The 16,170-nt window shown below is 38.2% G+C and overlaps 1 protein-coding gene across 3 annotated transcripts in view; it reads left to right on the forward strand.

Annotated features, from left to right (window-relative positions):
• CDK8 (cyclin dependent kinase 8) overlaps positions 1 to 16,170 on the forward strand; it is a 165,688-nt gene that overhangs the window by 91,533 nt on the left and 57,985 nt on the right. For all 3 annotated transcript variants that reach the window (XM_056109897.1, XM_056109898.1, XM_056109896.1), the window contains exons 3-4: positions 2,039 to 2,149; positions 4,923 to 5,063. In XM_056109897.1, the coding sequence (XP_055965872.1) occupies positions 2,039 to 2,149; positions 4,923 to 5,063 (252 nt within the window). The remainder of the gene's footprint in view (positions 1 to 2,038; positions 2,150 to 4,922; positions 5,064 to 16,170) is intronic.

Raw genomic sequence — 16,170 nt, forward strand, 5'->3', positions numbered from 1 at the left:
CCTTACTTCCTAGCACCCCCCAAAACAGGGTCCCGACAAGGGACTGGAGGGACCTAGAGCAAGCAGTGAGTTATGTGCTACCCTGGCATCGAAATGGGCCTGACCAAAGTGCCTAATGCTTAACTATAAGTTAAGGTCTTGGTCATGGACAAATGCTGTCATAATCCAAAAAGCAATAACTAGATTCAGATCCTTCCTGTTAGGGTTAGGAATAATTAATCTGGCCTGAGCACTGTAGTCTGAGTTTGTGGCAAGATGTTCTTAGGAGAGCTGCCTTTCAAGCGTCAATATATCTCTTATTGTGTCCATACAAAATAACATTGCTATGAATAAACTGTGCAAAGGACTTAGGGAGATGAAAAATTAATATTTACAAGTCAACAGCACAAAGAAGGAAGTTACAAATAAACACAGGAAGGGAGCACTGTGATGGGATTAACCCAGTAAACCTAAGCTCGCTGTGGCTAGGCAGAAAGGGCAAACCAATGTTATCCTACGTACATCCGTAAAAAGGAACTACAGTCTTGGGACATGTGTGCTAGTACATGAGGTAGGTTTCTTGCCTTGCACAGGGGCCATTGAGTTATATCTTCAGCATCCCATATGGTCCCCTGAGTACCATGAGGAGTAATTCTTGAGTGCAGAGCCAGGTGTTGCCCAGAAACCACCCCCCAAAAGCAAATAGAACAGAAGAAGGAATGACACTCTCAAACATCGGGTGAACCTTGAAGACATCAAGCTAAATAAGACGTTCACAGAGGCTGGAGTGATAACGTTAGCCAAGGGCTATCACACATACTTTGGATGTGTTTGTGCTGATTTCATTCCAGTACCACATGGTTCTCCAAGCACTGTGGTAGGAGTAGCCCTTAAATACTTGGGTGTGGCTCTCAAACCAAAAAATGTTATAAAAATAAGACAAACACAAGACAGATACAGTAGATAAGGTACCTTGGTAGGCAAATTCATAGAACAAAATAGAACAGTTTGCCAGGTGCTGAGAGGGAGGGGAAAATAGTCATACTTTGATGGGTACAGAGTTTCTGTTTAAGACGATGAAAAAATTCTAATATGGATAGTGGTGATGATTGTAGGGATTTCTTAGGGTATTTAATGATTGCTTAATTTTTTATTTAGAAGCTGATGAAAAGGTAACTTGGAGGAGTAGCTCCCAAGCGGGAGCTCAGGGCACCTGGAGCCACTTATGTTTATAGTTCACCAACCAGGCTGGGTAGTTTAATGCTAGGGCCTAAGGATGTGAAGCTTCTCAAACTCTGCATGCCAAGGACTACCACACTACCCTGGCTGTATTCAGGGGTCTTCAGCACTATCCCTGGTGGTGCTTGGGGTGCCATGTGGTGCTAGAATTTGAACTTGGGTCCCACTGTATGCTAAGTACTGATCCCTAAACTATCTTCCCAGGCCCATAAAAGGTGATTTTTATGTTATATGTATTTTACCACCATAACAGAAATTTACAAAAAGGCAAAATAAGCAGCTAAATAATAACAGATCCGTTCTGGTAAATATTTTTGTTGGGGGGGAGGTGTGCATGTGATGCTTCGGACTGTTCCTTACTTTGTGCTTGCTGCTCACTTTCTGCAGTACTTGGGGGACCATGCAGTGCTGGAGATCAGACCTGGGCCTTCTGCTTGAAGAGCACATGTTCTCCAGCTCTGAGTTGTCTCCCTGATTTTCATTCATTTAAATCGTTTCTTTTCTCCAGCAGATTTTTCCTTGTATGTTACTGAAGTATGAAAGAGCCCCCAATATGTCATTGGGCTACACTAGCACATGACAGGGACAAATGGAGATGTTACTGGTGCCCACTTGAGCAAATCGATGAACAACGGGGTGATAGATAGTGATAGTGATAGTTACCGATGTAGTTATGTGAACCTCTCAAAATTGTATGTGCACTTACTAGTTTTCAAGAATTTTTGCTCTTGAATATCTATTGCCTTTGAATTATAAATATGGGTTACTTTTTCTTTTTTTAATGACTGATGTTTTAAATGAATATCCTTTTGTTTTACAGTTACTTCGAGAGCTTAAGCATCCAAATGTCATCTCTCTTCAAAAAGTGTTTCTGTCTCACGCTGATAGGAAAGTGTGGCTTCTGTTTGACTATGCTGAACATGACCTCTGGGTAAGGTGAATTGTTGGTAGACATGGAACTATTGACTTCAGTCAGTGATTAAAAGACTAAAAACAATTTTAGAAACCTATCTTAGTAGGAGGTTTACATTATAAAAATGAAAGTAACCTTAATAAAATACGGTTTATAAATTATTATGGTTAAATATTTTACTATGGATAATTATTTTTGATTTTATCAACTTGATCTTGGTAACTTACTTCAGAAACTAGTATCTGAAGAATTTAAGGTTTTTTTTCCCCTGGGATAGGGAGTGCACCTGGCAGTGCTTTAGGATCACTCCTTGCAAGGCTCCTGAACCACATGTGGAATCAGAACCGAGCCTGGGTTGCCTGTATGCAAGGCAAGCACCCTACCAGCTGTCCTCTCTCTAGCGCCATGATTTTTGTAATTTTAACATTAACAGATATTAAAGGTTGAAACTTATTTGAGTTTCGTTTGTTTACAGATTTATAAGAAATATTTTCACTATTTTTAAATTTCTACTTATGTACAACTAAATGAGAGTTGATTTGAAGTATTTTTGTATATTGGGCTGGAGCGATAGCACAGCGGTAGGGCGTTTGCCTTACAAGCGGCCAACATGGCCGACCCGAGTTCGATTCCTCCGCCCCTCTCCGAGAGCCCGGCAAGCTACCGAGAGTATTCGATATGCCAAACACAGTAACAACAAAGTCTCCAATGGAGAAGTTACTGGGCCCGCTCGAGCAAATCGACGATCAACGGGAGGGCCTTTTGTGTTATCTGAAAAATTGCTTTGAGCAGGAAATAGACACGTGAAATTTCTCTTATAAAACTATTGTTCAAATTTTATTATGCTTATAGATTTTTTAGTTTTTATTTTCCATTCCTTTTAAGAAACAAAAATAATTACACTTTCACGTTGTACTGCATCACTGTATCACTGTCACCCCATTGATCATCGAATTACTTGAGCAGGCGCCAGTAACGTCTCTTATTACTCCCAGCCCTGAGATTTTAGCAGCCTCTTCTTACTTGTCTTTTCTCGATGATTGGAGGCTCTATCAGGGTCAGGGGAATGAGACCTGTTGTCGTCACTGTATTTGGCAGGTTGAATACATCACGGGGAGCTTGCCAGGCTCTGCCCCTGTGGGCGGGATACTCTGGTAGCTTGCCGGGCTCTCTGAGAGTCATATATTTATGTAATTTCCTCTATGATTGTTGCCTGCTGTCTGAACCTCATCAGATATGGTGTAGTAATTATGGAAAATGGGTAGGAAGTATCTAATAATGTGTTGCGTGTTTGTGGTCACGTCGTCTGGAAAAAAGAGCGTGGTGTTGGTTGGGTAGTGGAGGTAGGCTGCTGGGGCTGGGTCCCTTGGAGTGGGGAGGTCTCTCACCCACCCCGCAGCCTTGTGCATAGTCCTATGTTATACTGCATATAAAGTTATTACAATGTGTTCATACTCATTGGTTTTATTATTACTACTCATTTAAGCAATATAAGTATGTTAATGCTTATTTTAATTAAAACCAAGTGAATTCATTTTCATAAACTTAAAAAAGCCTTTAATTTATTTTACATTTCAATTTCTGTCTTCAGATTAATTGGGAGAAAGCATCAGAAGATAACAAAGCAATTGTAGTATAAAGAATCATTTTCAAATTCCCTTAGGTGTTGGTAAAGTTTCCATGTATGCATGCTGCATATTTGTTAAGCAGCTTTCTTTTGTTTGTCTACTTTTAATTTATTTTGAATAAATGACAGCTGAAAATTAAAATGATGTCATGGTGATAATGAAATAATATAAACTAATTATGCTGCATAAATACTCATTAATAATTGTTACCTTCCCTCTAGAAAGTATGGTATATAAATTTCTTTTGGGAAGTAAAATTCATTAGTTATTCCTTATCTATATCATACTACTTTCCATACCATAAAATAGGATGGGAAAGTATCAATCTATGGTATTAAATATCTCATTCCTGTTTTAATTATGTTTACTCGTTTTAAGAGGAGGCTTAATATTAACTCATAAATATTGGCCAAGAGTCTGCTTGTGCCTGTTAGGTGGCAGTTACTTGTTTAGTGGTGCACATTGCAGAGTTGATTATAGCTGTTTCCAGGTTTAATGGCTGTTCATGCAGCCTTTAATTAAAATAAACCTGTCAAGAAAGTTTTCAAACATTGGGTCTCTTTATTGAGGTTTATTTATATATGCAATGAGTTTTGATTTTGCATTTTACCAGATTACCCGTAAAATAGTAAGCTATGATGAATGTAGAATATTGTTTTTATTCTACCAGAATTCATCTTAGTTTTAGGTATTTCCAGTGTGAACTAGTTTATTTACATGTTAATTCTTAGTCCTTAGGTGTATATTATTTAAATATTTCCCCATTTGCTTTTTTTATTATCTGCAATTAGATACCAAATCTATTCATCTATGTTATATCAGCCACCCAGAATTTTTGAATTATCAAGGAATAAAAAGATTCTGTTGAAAACTTCCACCACGCAAACAGGAAATCAAGTATCTTTTGAAAATAATTTTTAATTGCACTTTAATATAAAATCATTTCCCCCTACTTTTCTAATTGTTTTCTGAAGCATTCTAATGTTTAGGAAATGAAATTTTAGTTTTTTATTTTATTCAGCAAAATGCGAAACTATAATTTACTATCTTTTAAATCCTTCAGTGTTTTTTTTATCTTGGTTAGGGAAATATTATGTATAAAAATATATATATAATTACCTTTCTCGGTTTTTAAGCTTTGGTATATTTTTCTGTCTTTTCAGCATATAATCAAGTTTCACAGAGCTTCTAAAGCAAATAAGAAGCCAGTTCAGTTACCTCGGGGAATGGTGAAATCACTATTATATCAGATCTTAGATGGAATTCACTACTTGCATGCTAACTGGGTATTGCACAGAGACTTGGTAAGTTGATTTATGATTTGGTTTAAGGTATGAATTTGTAGCTGAAAGATACTCTACTTGTCCTTAGGTATTTGTGATATATAGACCTACAAACCATAGAGGACATATGAGTGCTACAGTCTTAAGACAGTCTTAAAATATCAAGCCTTACACCTTTGATATAATGCTGTAATGTATTTCTTTTCTCTGGTATTCATTAATTGGTGTTTTGAAAAGGTGAAAGAGGATAGATGGTCTTCTAAAGCTTTTATTTTCTTTTAAATATATAAATAAAGCAGTATTTTGATTCATATAGATTATTAGCTGCCAGAAAAACTATAAATTGATATATTATGAATAAATTGAAAATAAATGTTTTGGAACCTTTTGTAATTGACGTATTAGAATATGTAAATTTAATCTGCTTGCCCCTCTCGGACAGCCTGGCAAGCTACTGAGAATATCTCGCCCGCATGGCAAAGCCTGGCAAGCTACCCGTGACGTATTCAATATGCCAAACACAGTAACAACGAGTCTCACGATGGAGACGTTACTGGGCCCGCTCGAGCAAATTGATGAGCTACGGGAGGACCGTGACCATTTTTCATTTTAATATTATATTTGATTTCTGGGGCCATTTGGTATGCTTAGGAGCTACTCCTGCCTTAGGGGTCACTCCTGATCATGCTTTGTGGATAGTGGATCAAATCCAGGTTTGCTCCTTGTAAAACATGCGTTGTAGTTTTTTGAGCTATCTCTTTTTGCTTATTTTTTAGATCTTATAATTGTAACAGTCTTTTGGTGAATATGCCTTAATTAATCATAGCCTGATATATTATTAAGAAGCCTTGTGTTAAACTTTCAATTTTTTCTAAATTGGCTTTAATTTTATTCTACATGACACAATAGTTTATGCTTTTTTATCAGACTGGCATTGGGTTTATTAATTTGTATCTTATTCATTAAGATTTCTGAAATTTAAATTTTTTTTAAGTTTAAATTTTTTTAAACGTCAAATTTCACTTTTTTAAACTTAAAAATGTTTTTACTGAACATTTGTAGCTAATGTATAACAACAAAAATCGATTTTATAAACTCAAATGAATGTGCACAGAACACCAATAATAGTAATAGATAATGATACTACATTTACTTATAATAAAAACACTTGGGGGAAAATACTTATAATATTCTAATGTCCTTGCAAATTTCTAAAAATTATTTCTTATCAATCCATTTAAAATTTACCATGTCCTAATTGAAAATTATAAATAAGCATACTTAATACTTAATGGGAGTACTGAGATAATATAGCTGCGATGATACCATTCTTAGTTTCTGTATTTAAATATAAATGAATCAGTCACTCAGACTCCTGAGATTGAGTCCTACTGCATCAATAAATACAGTCAACATGCTTGGATACAGCTTGTTCCAGTGACAGTGTTTAATTTTAAACCATAAAGTTTTTGATTCCTTTTTTTCTCGCTGCATAGTTACATCTTGAATTTGTTCTTTTTTTTGTAAAGTTGGTGACTATAGTAAGTTTTCAGAACAGAGCCTTCCTTTCATACATATATAAACACATGTTGGGAATGTAATCATTTATGCACATTAAAAAAAGGGGGTGCTGGAGCCATTGTACAGCAGATAGGACACTTGTCTTGTATATGCGGCCTACCTGGGTTCCCTACAGTCTCCTGAGCACCACCAGGAGTGATCCCTGAGTACAGAGCTAGGAACAACCTCTGAACACCACTGGGTATAACCCCAAAACAAACTAAACAAAAAATAAAAACAAACAAAAAAAAAACCAACTAGAGAGTTAGAGGTAGAAGCTTATGTGCTTGCCATAAAATTATATACCATCTCTAAAATAGTTATATCTATGACTTAAGAACTTTTATCCTCAGTGTTAATTATGCCAAGATAATGTTTTATTTTCTTTCTATCACATTGTTTTTATTACTAAAACTTAAATTTTTAAGATTAATATAGCCTGATTTAAAAACCATTATTGTAATTTTCTAATGTATAATATAGTTGAGCTGTGACTATGAAGTATAACTTTTAAAATTTCTTTTATAGGAAACCTTTTTCTGTTGGTACAGCTTAAACAAGTTTTCTTTGACATGGGCACATATAAAACAGGTTGTTTTATAAATCTCTTTCAGCTATTTGTATGCCAAGAGACAGAGGGTGATGAAAGGAGGGCACCGTGGATGATAGCAACTAACATAGATGGGCTTTCTGCTGATTTTTTGTGCTTCTCTTTCTTTTTTACTGATTTTACACACCCAGCTACTCTTCATTAAGTGCTAAGGGTTACTCCTAGTGGTGCTTGAGGAACCAGGTCTTGCTGGGGACTGAACCCAGGTATTTTTCCTACAAAGCATACGCTCAGTCCATTGAGCTCTCTCTCTCCAGCCATAAGGTGATTTAAAAATTATAATGAAGCAATCTAAAAGTAGTTTTTTATTGTCACCATGTTCTGATCTGAAAATCAGTAATATAATATTCCTTGTCACTGAGACATTCACAATAATTCTCAATGGAGAGGTGCTACTAATCTTCATCTTACTGATTAAGTTGTTTATATTTTGAATTATTCTTCAGTTCCTGAATATAAAAGTAATAACAAAATTTCTTTTGGTTTTTGAATTTTTGGACCATACCTGGCGATGCTCAGGGCTTATTCCTGGCTCTGTGCTAAAGAATCACCTCTGACCACGCTCATGGTACTATATGGAGCTCTGGGGATTGAACTGGGGTCAGTTGTATGCAAGGCATGTGCCCTACCTGCTGTACTATCTCTCCTGCCCCCAGAGAGAGGGAGGGGGAGGGGGAGAGACAGAGAGGGAGAGGGAGGGGAGGAGAGGGAGAGGACAGGAGAGAGAGCGCCTGCCATAGAGGCAGGCAGGGGGTGAGGGGTTGGGGGATGGGGTGATGGGAAGGAACCTCGGAACACCAGTTGAGGGATGGGTGTTGGAATACTGAAATGACTAAAATCCAATTATGAATAGCTTTGTAATGGTCTGTCTCACAATGATTCAATAAAAAAAAGTTAAAAAAGTAATGAAAAAATACTTTCATTGACAAACTGGTAATTAAATTTTATTTATTGGTTTTATTTAGATTTTCACCGATAGCTACATAAGATATATGTATTGGGAGAGTATTCAAAAGCTGTAAGGCTTTTAAAAAATTATTTTTTAAAAATTTTTATGAAGGGGCTGGAGCGATAGCGTAGCAGGTAGGGTGTTTGCCTTGCACACGGCCAACTTTTCTCAGCATCCCATATGGTCCCCTGATCACCTCCAGGAGTAACTCCTGAGTGCAGAACCAGGAGTAACCCCTGAGCACTGCTGGGTGTGACCCAAAAAGCGAAAAAAAAAATTTAATGAAGTTGTTCACAGTATTTGATTGTATTTAGTATTCGAACACCAATATTTAGTATCCCACCACCATTACACCTTCCAACCACCATATTTTGGATCTTTCCATCCCGAACCCCAAACTCTGCCCCCAAAGCAGAGCTGAAATAATTTATATTGCTTGTTATAAATAGCCTGCTAAAAATGATCCAAAACAGATTTCTTAAGAGTAAAGTTTGTGAAGATTTTGTATTTCACCCAGGAGCCATTAAGCCCTTCTAGAAGAGATTAGTAACATGTTGTTAAAGGTTGAGCCTTGTGTCCTTCTAAAACGTATATTTGTATATATTTATATGTGTGTGTATGTGTGTGTGTGTATCACTGTCACTGTTCTCCTGTTGTTCATCGATTTGCTCGAGCGGGCCCAGTAATGTCTCCATTGTGACTCTTGTTGCTGTGTTTGGCATATTGAATATGTCATGGGTAGCTTGTCGGGCTCTTCGAGGGGAGTGGAGGAATCAAACCTGGCTCGACCAGGCTAGTGACGTGCAAGACAAACGCCCTACTGCTGTGTTATCGCTCCAGCCCATATATATTATATTTATATATTACATATTATAAAATCTGTATTATGTATTATATATCTGTATTTATATACATATATATATAATCTGTATTAATGTATTTCCCCCTACCTTCTACTTTAAACTCTATCAAAGTGGTGTGATACTCCTGATATATTAGTGGTGTAAAGTATAAGTTGTTTGGGAGTAGATTTACTCATGGGTGAGACTTGGCTGAGCGGTGGAGAGTGGACGTGAGCATGGCGGTGGTTGAGTTCTGGAGGTTTTTGGCTCCTGGGGCTGGCTGCTTTGGAGCAGGATGGTCCTCACCCATCCCCCTTCATTTTGCCAAGAATGAAACTGCCTGGCAGGGCGTCTGGCAGCATGGCTATGGTGTATTGATGTTCTGTGCTCTCTTTCTAGAGATTTATTGTTGAGTCTCTGGATTGTGACTATTGATGACTGTTGATTATAGGATGCCAGAGGCCACTTGTGGGGGTGACTGCCAAGTTACTGGAAACGGGAGTGATGGGGGGAAGTCACCCATTCCTGGAGTTTAAATCTGGAGTTTTCAGTCACATGTCCCGCATACCTGGGTTTTCCGTGGATTCATTAATGGAGGAGACTCCTCGGAGCGTGTGGAGAGTAGCCGTGAGCATGGCGGCGGTTGACTTACAGAGGTTTTTGGCTGCTGGGGCTGACTTTGGACGGAGAAGGGACCTCACTCGGCTATATGGCTTTTTTAATATTTTCTGAAATGTTTTGTTTACACATGAAATATTTGTAATAACAAATAAAATTGATATTTAATTTTATTTTTTGCTTATTTTCCATCAAGGCTAGCTAGAATTTAGTAATCCTAACTTTAACCTATTATGTATTGGACTGTCGGTTGAGTTGTTATCTACACAAGCATAGTTTGTACTAAGGTGGTTAATTGTTACAGGCAAATCTACAGACACCCTCTTAGTAATGACCCCAAAAATGTTAGCAAACGTTTTGGTAATGTTAGTAAAATTGTATTTATTACTAAAAGAAAAAATTGCTGGAAATTAAAGATGGTGGAGATTGAAGTTCTTTATTTACTACGTTAGCTGATCTTTATAGTAATCTTATTTAATAAAGAATAACTGTCACTCCTAATTATCACTATTAATGATTAGTCTCTGTTATCTTTGATGGGAAATAGAGATTTAAGAATTCTGGAACCTTGATGAGCTGAAGGTGGTTGTTGATTTTGTTTGTATTTGAGCCACCCTGGCGATGCTCAGGGTTACTCCTGGCTCTGCACTCAGGAATTACTCCTGGCAGTGCTTGCAGTACCGTATGGGATGTCTGGGATTGAACCCAGGTTGGCGACTTAAAAGGCAAGTGCCTTATCCACTGTACTATCACTTTGGCCTGCGTATATGATATAAATGGGATATAAATGGGCTGGAGTGATAGCACAGCAGGTAGGGCGTTTGCCTTTACATGCGGCTGACTGACCCAAGTTCGATTCCCCTGCCTTCGATTCCTCCACTTTCAATTCCTCCACCCCTCTCAGAGAGCCCAGCAAGCTACCAAGAGTATCTCACCCGCACAGCAAAGCTTGGCAAGCTGCCTGTGACGAATTCGATATGCCAAATACAGTAACAAGTCTCACAACGTTACTGGGCCCACTCGAGCAAATTGATGAACAATGGGAGGACTGTCACTGTCCTCCCGTTGTTCATCGATTTGCTTGAGCGGGTCCAGTAACGTCTCCATTGTGACAATTGTTACTATGTGAGCAGAGTGAAGTGTGGGGCAGACGGCATGGGGCTGGGGTCAGTAACATTGTGAGGCTCGTTACTGTGTTTGGCATATCGAATTCATCACGGCTAGCTTGCCAGGCTTTGCTGTGCGGGCAGATACTTTCGGTAGCTTGCTGGGCTCTCCGAGAGGGGCTGGGAGGACAGCAGCAGTGATAGGATATAAATAATGTAAGGAAGTAGGATAGCAAGAAACATGCAATTTTTATTTTTTTTATATAATTTTATTTATTGAATCACCGTGAGAGCAGTTACAAAGCTTTTGGGTCTAAGTCTCAGTCATACAATGAAACACCTGTACCTTCACCAGTGCCCATTCTCCACCACCAAAAATCCCAGTATACCCCCATCTCACACCCTCCCCCTTCCTGTGGGGCAGATGATTTCTACATTACTCTCTCTCTACTTTGATCACATTCACTATTTCGACACCAGACCCACCATTATTTAAGATTTTACCCCAACACTCAGATCTGCTGAAAAGGCAACAAGAGACAATTTGTGTTCTATTGCTGGTTATGAATAACATATGTTGTCGTGTGGCTGCAGTAGGGCCATGTGGTTTTGAAGTTCTGAAATTTTAACACTTAAATCTGGAGGGATTTCTGCCAAAAGCCACTGGGTTTAGAGATCTGCTCCTGAGTCTCTGGGATCATGGCCATTGAGCAGCTTGATGAGGAGCCAAAGAGGCCATTCGTGGGCGATGACTTGGGGTCTCATTGGGGTGGGGAAGACAGGCCCAGCTCCACCTTCCCCCCCCCCCCCCCCCCCAATCCCGTGAGACCCAACAAGTTTCGTCACTGCGGGCCCAAGCCTGACTGTCCAATGGCCTCTGGAGGATGACAGCCACCAAGTCGCCAAGAGGGAGCAGGCGGAGGGACAGCTCCCATTCCCCCCTGGGGTGGCCCGGCGACAGTAACCTACTGCGGGGTCCGGACACATTTCTGACAAAAGCCGCTGGGTTTCGAGATTTGTTTCTGAGTCTCTGGGATCAAGACCGTTGAGCAGCTTGATGAGGAGCCAGAGAGGCTGTTTGTGGGCGATGACCTGGGGTCTCGTTAGGGTGGGGAGGACAGGCCCAGTTTTTATTTTTTGTAAGATAATTTATGTTTCAAACCAGACTTTCTTGTTTTGAAATGTTTAGTTATCTATGTTTGTGTTGGTTTGCTTATGTACCTTATTTGGTTGTTGTAAGTAGGGATAACAACCAAACAAAGGTAAGGCTGAGGAAATAAGTTGCAGAGCAAATACCTAGCATATGTAAGGTCCTGAGTTTGACCCCCAGCCTCTTGTGCTCCCCCATCCCCAAGTACCATCTGGTGTATACCTGATGGTCCCCAAGCACTACATGTATTTTGCATCGGCTGCAGGCACACAGCAGGGCTTACTCCTGGCTGTTTTCAGGGGACCATATGCAGTGCCGTACATTGAACTGGTGTCTGCAATGTGCACAGCAAGTGCCTTATCCCCTTTACTATCTCCCTACCCTCCTTTTTTTTTATTCTTTAAAATAGTTTAAAATAGTACACCATTATGGAGTACTGACTCTTCCATTAACATGTATATTAGGGTGAGAGAGAGTAGATCCAGTGATTTAAATAGATTTAGTTCTCTCTGTATCTTAAGAGAGAGGAGAAAACATTTATCTTAAGCATTTCAATTTGGTGATTGTGAAGGCTTAATCTAAAATCGGCAAGATAGACCAGAAGGCTAAAAACCCAAGAAAAGTTTGCAATCAGCCCAAAGACTGCTCATCTACTATACATTCCTTCTTGTCTAGAGAGATTAGTTTTTGTTCTATAAAGGCCTTCAACTGGTTGTCTATAAGATATCCATCTTATGGAGGATGATCTTTATTTCATCTAGCAGTGAAGTCTGCACTCTTTATTTGGAAAGGTGTCAGGCAGAGCTCTTGGATTGAGCCAGTGTCTTGACAAGAGAATAAATTTCATTACCAGTACCTAAGTTGTGATCCTTTAGTGGACATACAGCCACTTCACTGGCCTCTTGGTACAACTGATTATTATTTTTTAAAACTTTGTAAACACAGGCATGCTTTGTTACTTCAAAGGTAGTGAAATTTTTTTTAACAAGGAACAATTCTATGTAAATTAAAAATTTGAAAAATACAATTTTACATTATATATATGTATATACATATAGACACTACAGTCTATTTTCAGTCTCTTTCTCCTATCCAATTCCTTAAACATATTTGCTGGCAGCCCAGGGGTTCTCTTGCCGAATTTTGAATCTTTTCTTTCCTTCATTTCTAGCATTTGAAAGTCTGTTGATCCTTTAAAGTTGTACTCCTGCTGTCTTATCAGTAACCCTCACGCTCTCATGCCCCACATTCACCCTAGCTGGAGTCATATTGTTTACATTTTAAGTCCTATAGCAGTTGCTTTGTACTACCAGTGAGGCATTTTATAGTTTTGGTATTATGCTTCCTTTTTTGTTTTATATTCCTAGGGTAAAGACTGTGGCTCAGTATGTATTTTATCTCTTCTAGTATATTATATGATACATACTAGTAAGCATATATAATATTACCTTTTTATTGAATGAATCAGCTTATTTGTAATAAGCAGTTTCTCTAGGTTATATCTGATACTACCTGGTGCTTCTCTGCATCTGCAGACATATACACAATCTGTTTTATTTCTTTTTTTTTAATAACCTTTTTTCTGTGGTAATTTACTGTAATCATAGCACTAGAAATAATTTTTTAAATTAAAATTTTTTTCTCTTTATTTGTTTTTGTCACATTCTACAGTACTCAGCTTATTCCTGACTCTGTGCTCAGGGATCACTTCTGGAGGGTTCAGGGATCTTGCGCAGGTTCTGGGGATCAAATCCATATAGAGTGCATGCAAGGCAAAAACCTTACCTACTACTGTTTCTCTGAACCAGAACTTTTGTTTTATTCGTGCTACAAATTAAACCCATTAACCACCTTCCTCTTTTTGTTGAAAGAAATTGGCTCTTCTCAGTCAGTTCAAAGCCCACTCACTGTGGCACTGTAGAACTGTCCTCCTGTTCATCGATTTGCTTGAGTGGGCACCAGTAACATCTCTATTGTAGACTTGTTGTTACTGTTTTTGGCATATCGAATACACCACGGGGAGCTTGTCAGGCTCTGCAAGCTTGCAGGCAGGATACTCTCAGCAGCTTGCCAGGCTCTCTGAGAGGGATGGAGGAATCGACCCCTGGTCAGCCGTGTGCAAGGCAAATGCCCTACCTGCTGTGCGATCACTCAGCCTAGAGACCACTCAACTGATTGAATTGATATGTTGATCTTTTCATAACACTTTTCTCTACCCCGTGATTTTGCTCTATTCATTGATACTTCCTTACTTTTTGCCCATTTATTCTTATATTCCTTTTTCACCAATTTTTCTTTAATCTCACTTAAGAATATTTCCTGTATTTTGCATCCCTTAATTTTCATACATACCTTTTAGGTCCCACTGTTTGAATTATTCTTTTATTTTAGAAACTCATTCTAAACTTGGGAACTCTTGTATTTTACTTTCATACTTCATTTGCCTCATAAGCCATTACTCATAACAGTGTGAACTTTTAATTCTAGTTAATTGTTTCTTTAAAATTTTCTGATATGTCTGATGTTGGCTGAATTTTGTGGGTTTTTTTCCCCCAAAATTATCCTGCAGCCATGTTAAACAGACCATAAAAGTTGTTTATATTTAGATACTGTGTATTCAAGTCTTGGATGTTTTACATGTTTTTCTTCTTTTTTAAAAAAATTAATTTAACTTCTATGTAAATAACCATGTTTGATGTTAATAGAATTTCAGGTAAACAAGGTTCTAACTCCGCACTCACCACTGCTAGGCATTTCTTTTGGGGAGGAGGGTACCCATAACTTTTGGTGCCTCTGTACTTTTGGGCTATTTCTTACTTTGTGTTCAACGTGTTCCTCTGAGGTCCTAGAGGACCATGAGGTACCCAGACTTAAAACTGGGCTTCTCATTTGCAAAGCATACTTTGCATGCAGTAAAGCTGTTGAGCTTTTCTCTCTGGTCCTCAGCATATGGAATTTAATAGAATAATGGTGACTGATTTGCCATTAATTTTTGTAAATTTTTGTCATATGCTCATATGACTGTATGGTTTATATTTTAAAAAATCTGATATCATACTTTTATTGTTTTCTCTCATAGAAGTAGTTCACTTGAAAATACTAAGAACTTAGGATTGTGTTTTTGACCCCTTGTATTAAGTGAAGTATAATATTAAGTGATATATGAATGTAACTTTTCATCATAATTATTCTTCATTAAAGTTGAATTAAAAAACTGTATATAAAAGCTTGGAATGTTTTAAAGTATTGCAACTATCTGCTAGTTACTCTTGTTTCAAACAAATTCAGAATTTTTTTATGCCATACTAAGGTTTCCTAGATAATACATCTCCACAGAAATTTCCTTTGAGAGCATCCCAGTGGGCATATGGTACTGTGACTAGTATGCTATGTGAAATTGTCCAGTGGCCAACTGGAAAGATATTTAATAAGAAACTGGAGTTATTTCAAAGCTTTAATATGATTTTTTAAAAATTATATAAAGCTGCTGCCCTTTTATTTTAGTTTTATTAGGTAGCTTGTCGTCACTTGGTGGGGCTTTAACTGTCCTTGGTGAAGGATAAGTTAGTTGGTTTCCTAGCAACAATGAAATAAAGATCAAAATCTCAGAGTGAACTATTGAATCAAACTCATTTTCTTTCCTCCTGTTTCAAAATATCTTTCAAAATATATTGGTGGTAGTATAATGAATTGTTGAATGTTTCTTTTTGAGTAAAAGATTTCCTACTTTGGGAATGCTGACTGGTTCAGCCCTTTTGGAAAAGAGTATGGATGCCTCTCAAAAAATTAGAAATTGCGCTCCCATTTGACCTAGCAATACCACTCCTGGGAATATATCCCGGAGAGGCAAAAAAGTATAGTTGAAATGACATCTGCACTTGTATGTTCATTGCTGCACTGTTCACAATAGCCCAAGTCTGGAAAAAATCCGAGTGCCCTAGAACAGATGACTGGTTAAAGAAACTTTGGTACATCTACACAATGGAATACTATGCAACTGTTAGAAAACATGGAGTCATGACATTTGCATACAAGTGGTTCTACATGGAAAGTATCATGTTAAGTGAAATGAGTCAGAAAGAGAGGGACAGACATAGGAAGATTGCATTCATCTGGGGAATATAAAGTGTCGAATGGGAGACGAACACCCAAGAATAGGTGAGATAAGTACCAGGAGGTCTGCTCCACGGCTTGGAAGCTGGTGGCAAATGCTGGGAGAAAGGCAGCTTAGATAGAGAAGAGAACACCAAGTAAAGGGTGTTTGGAGGATTCGCTCTGGATGCGAGATGCATG

This window comes from Sorex fumeus, unplaced genomic scaffold, assembly GCF_029834395.1.
Source record: "Sorex fumeus unplaced genomic scaffold, SorFum_2.1 ptg000008l, whole genome shotgun sequence".
NCBI lineage: Eukaryota > Metazoa > Chordata > Mammalia > Eulipotyphla > Soricidae > Sorex > Sorex fumeus.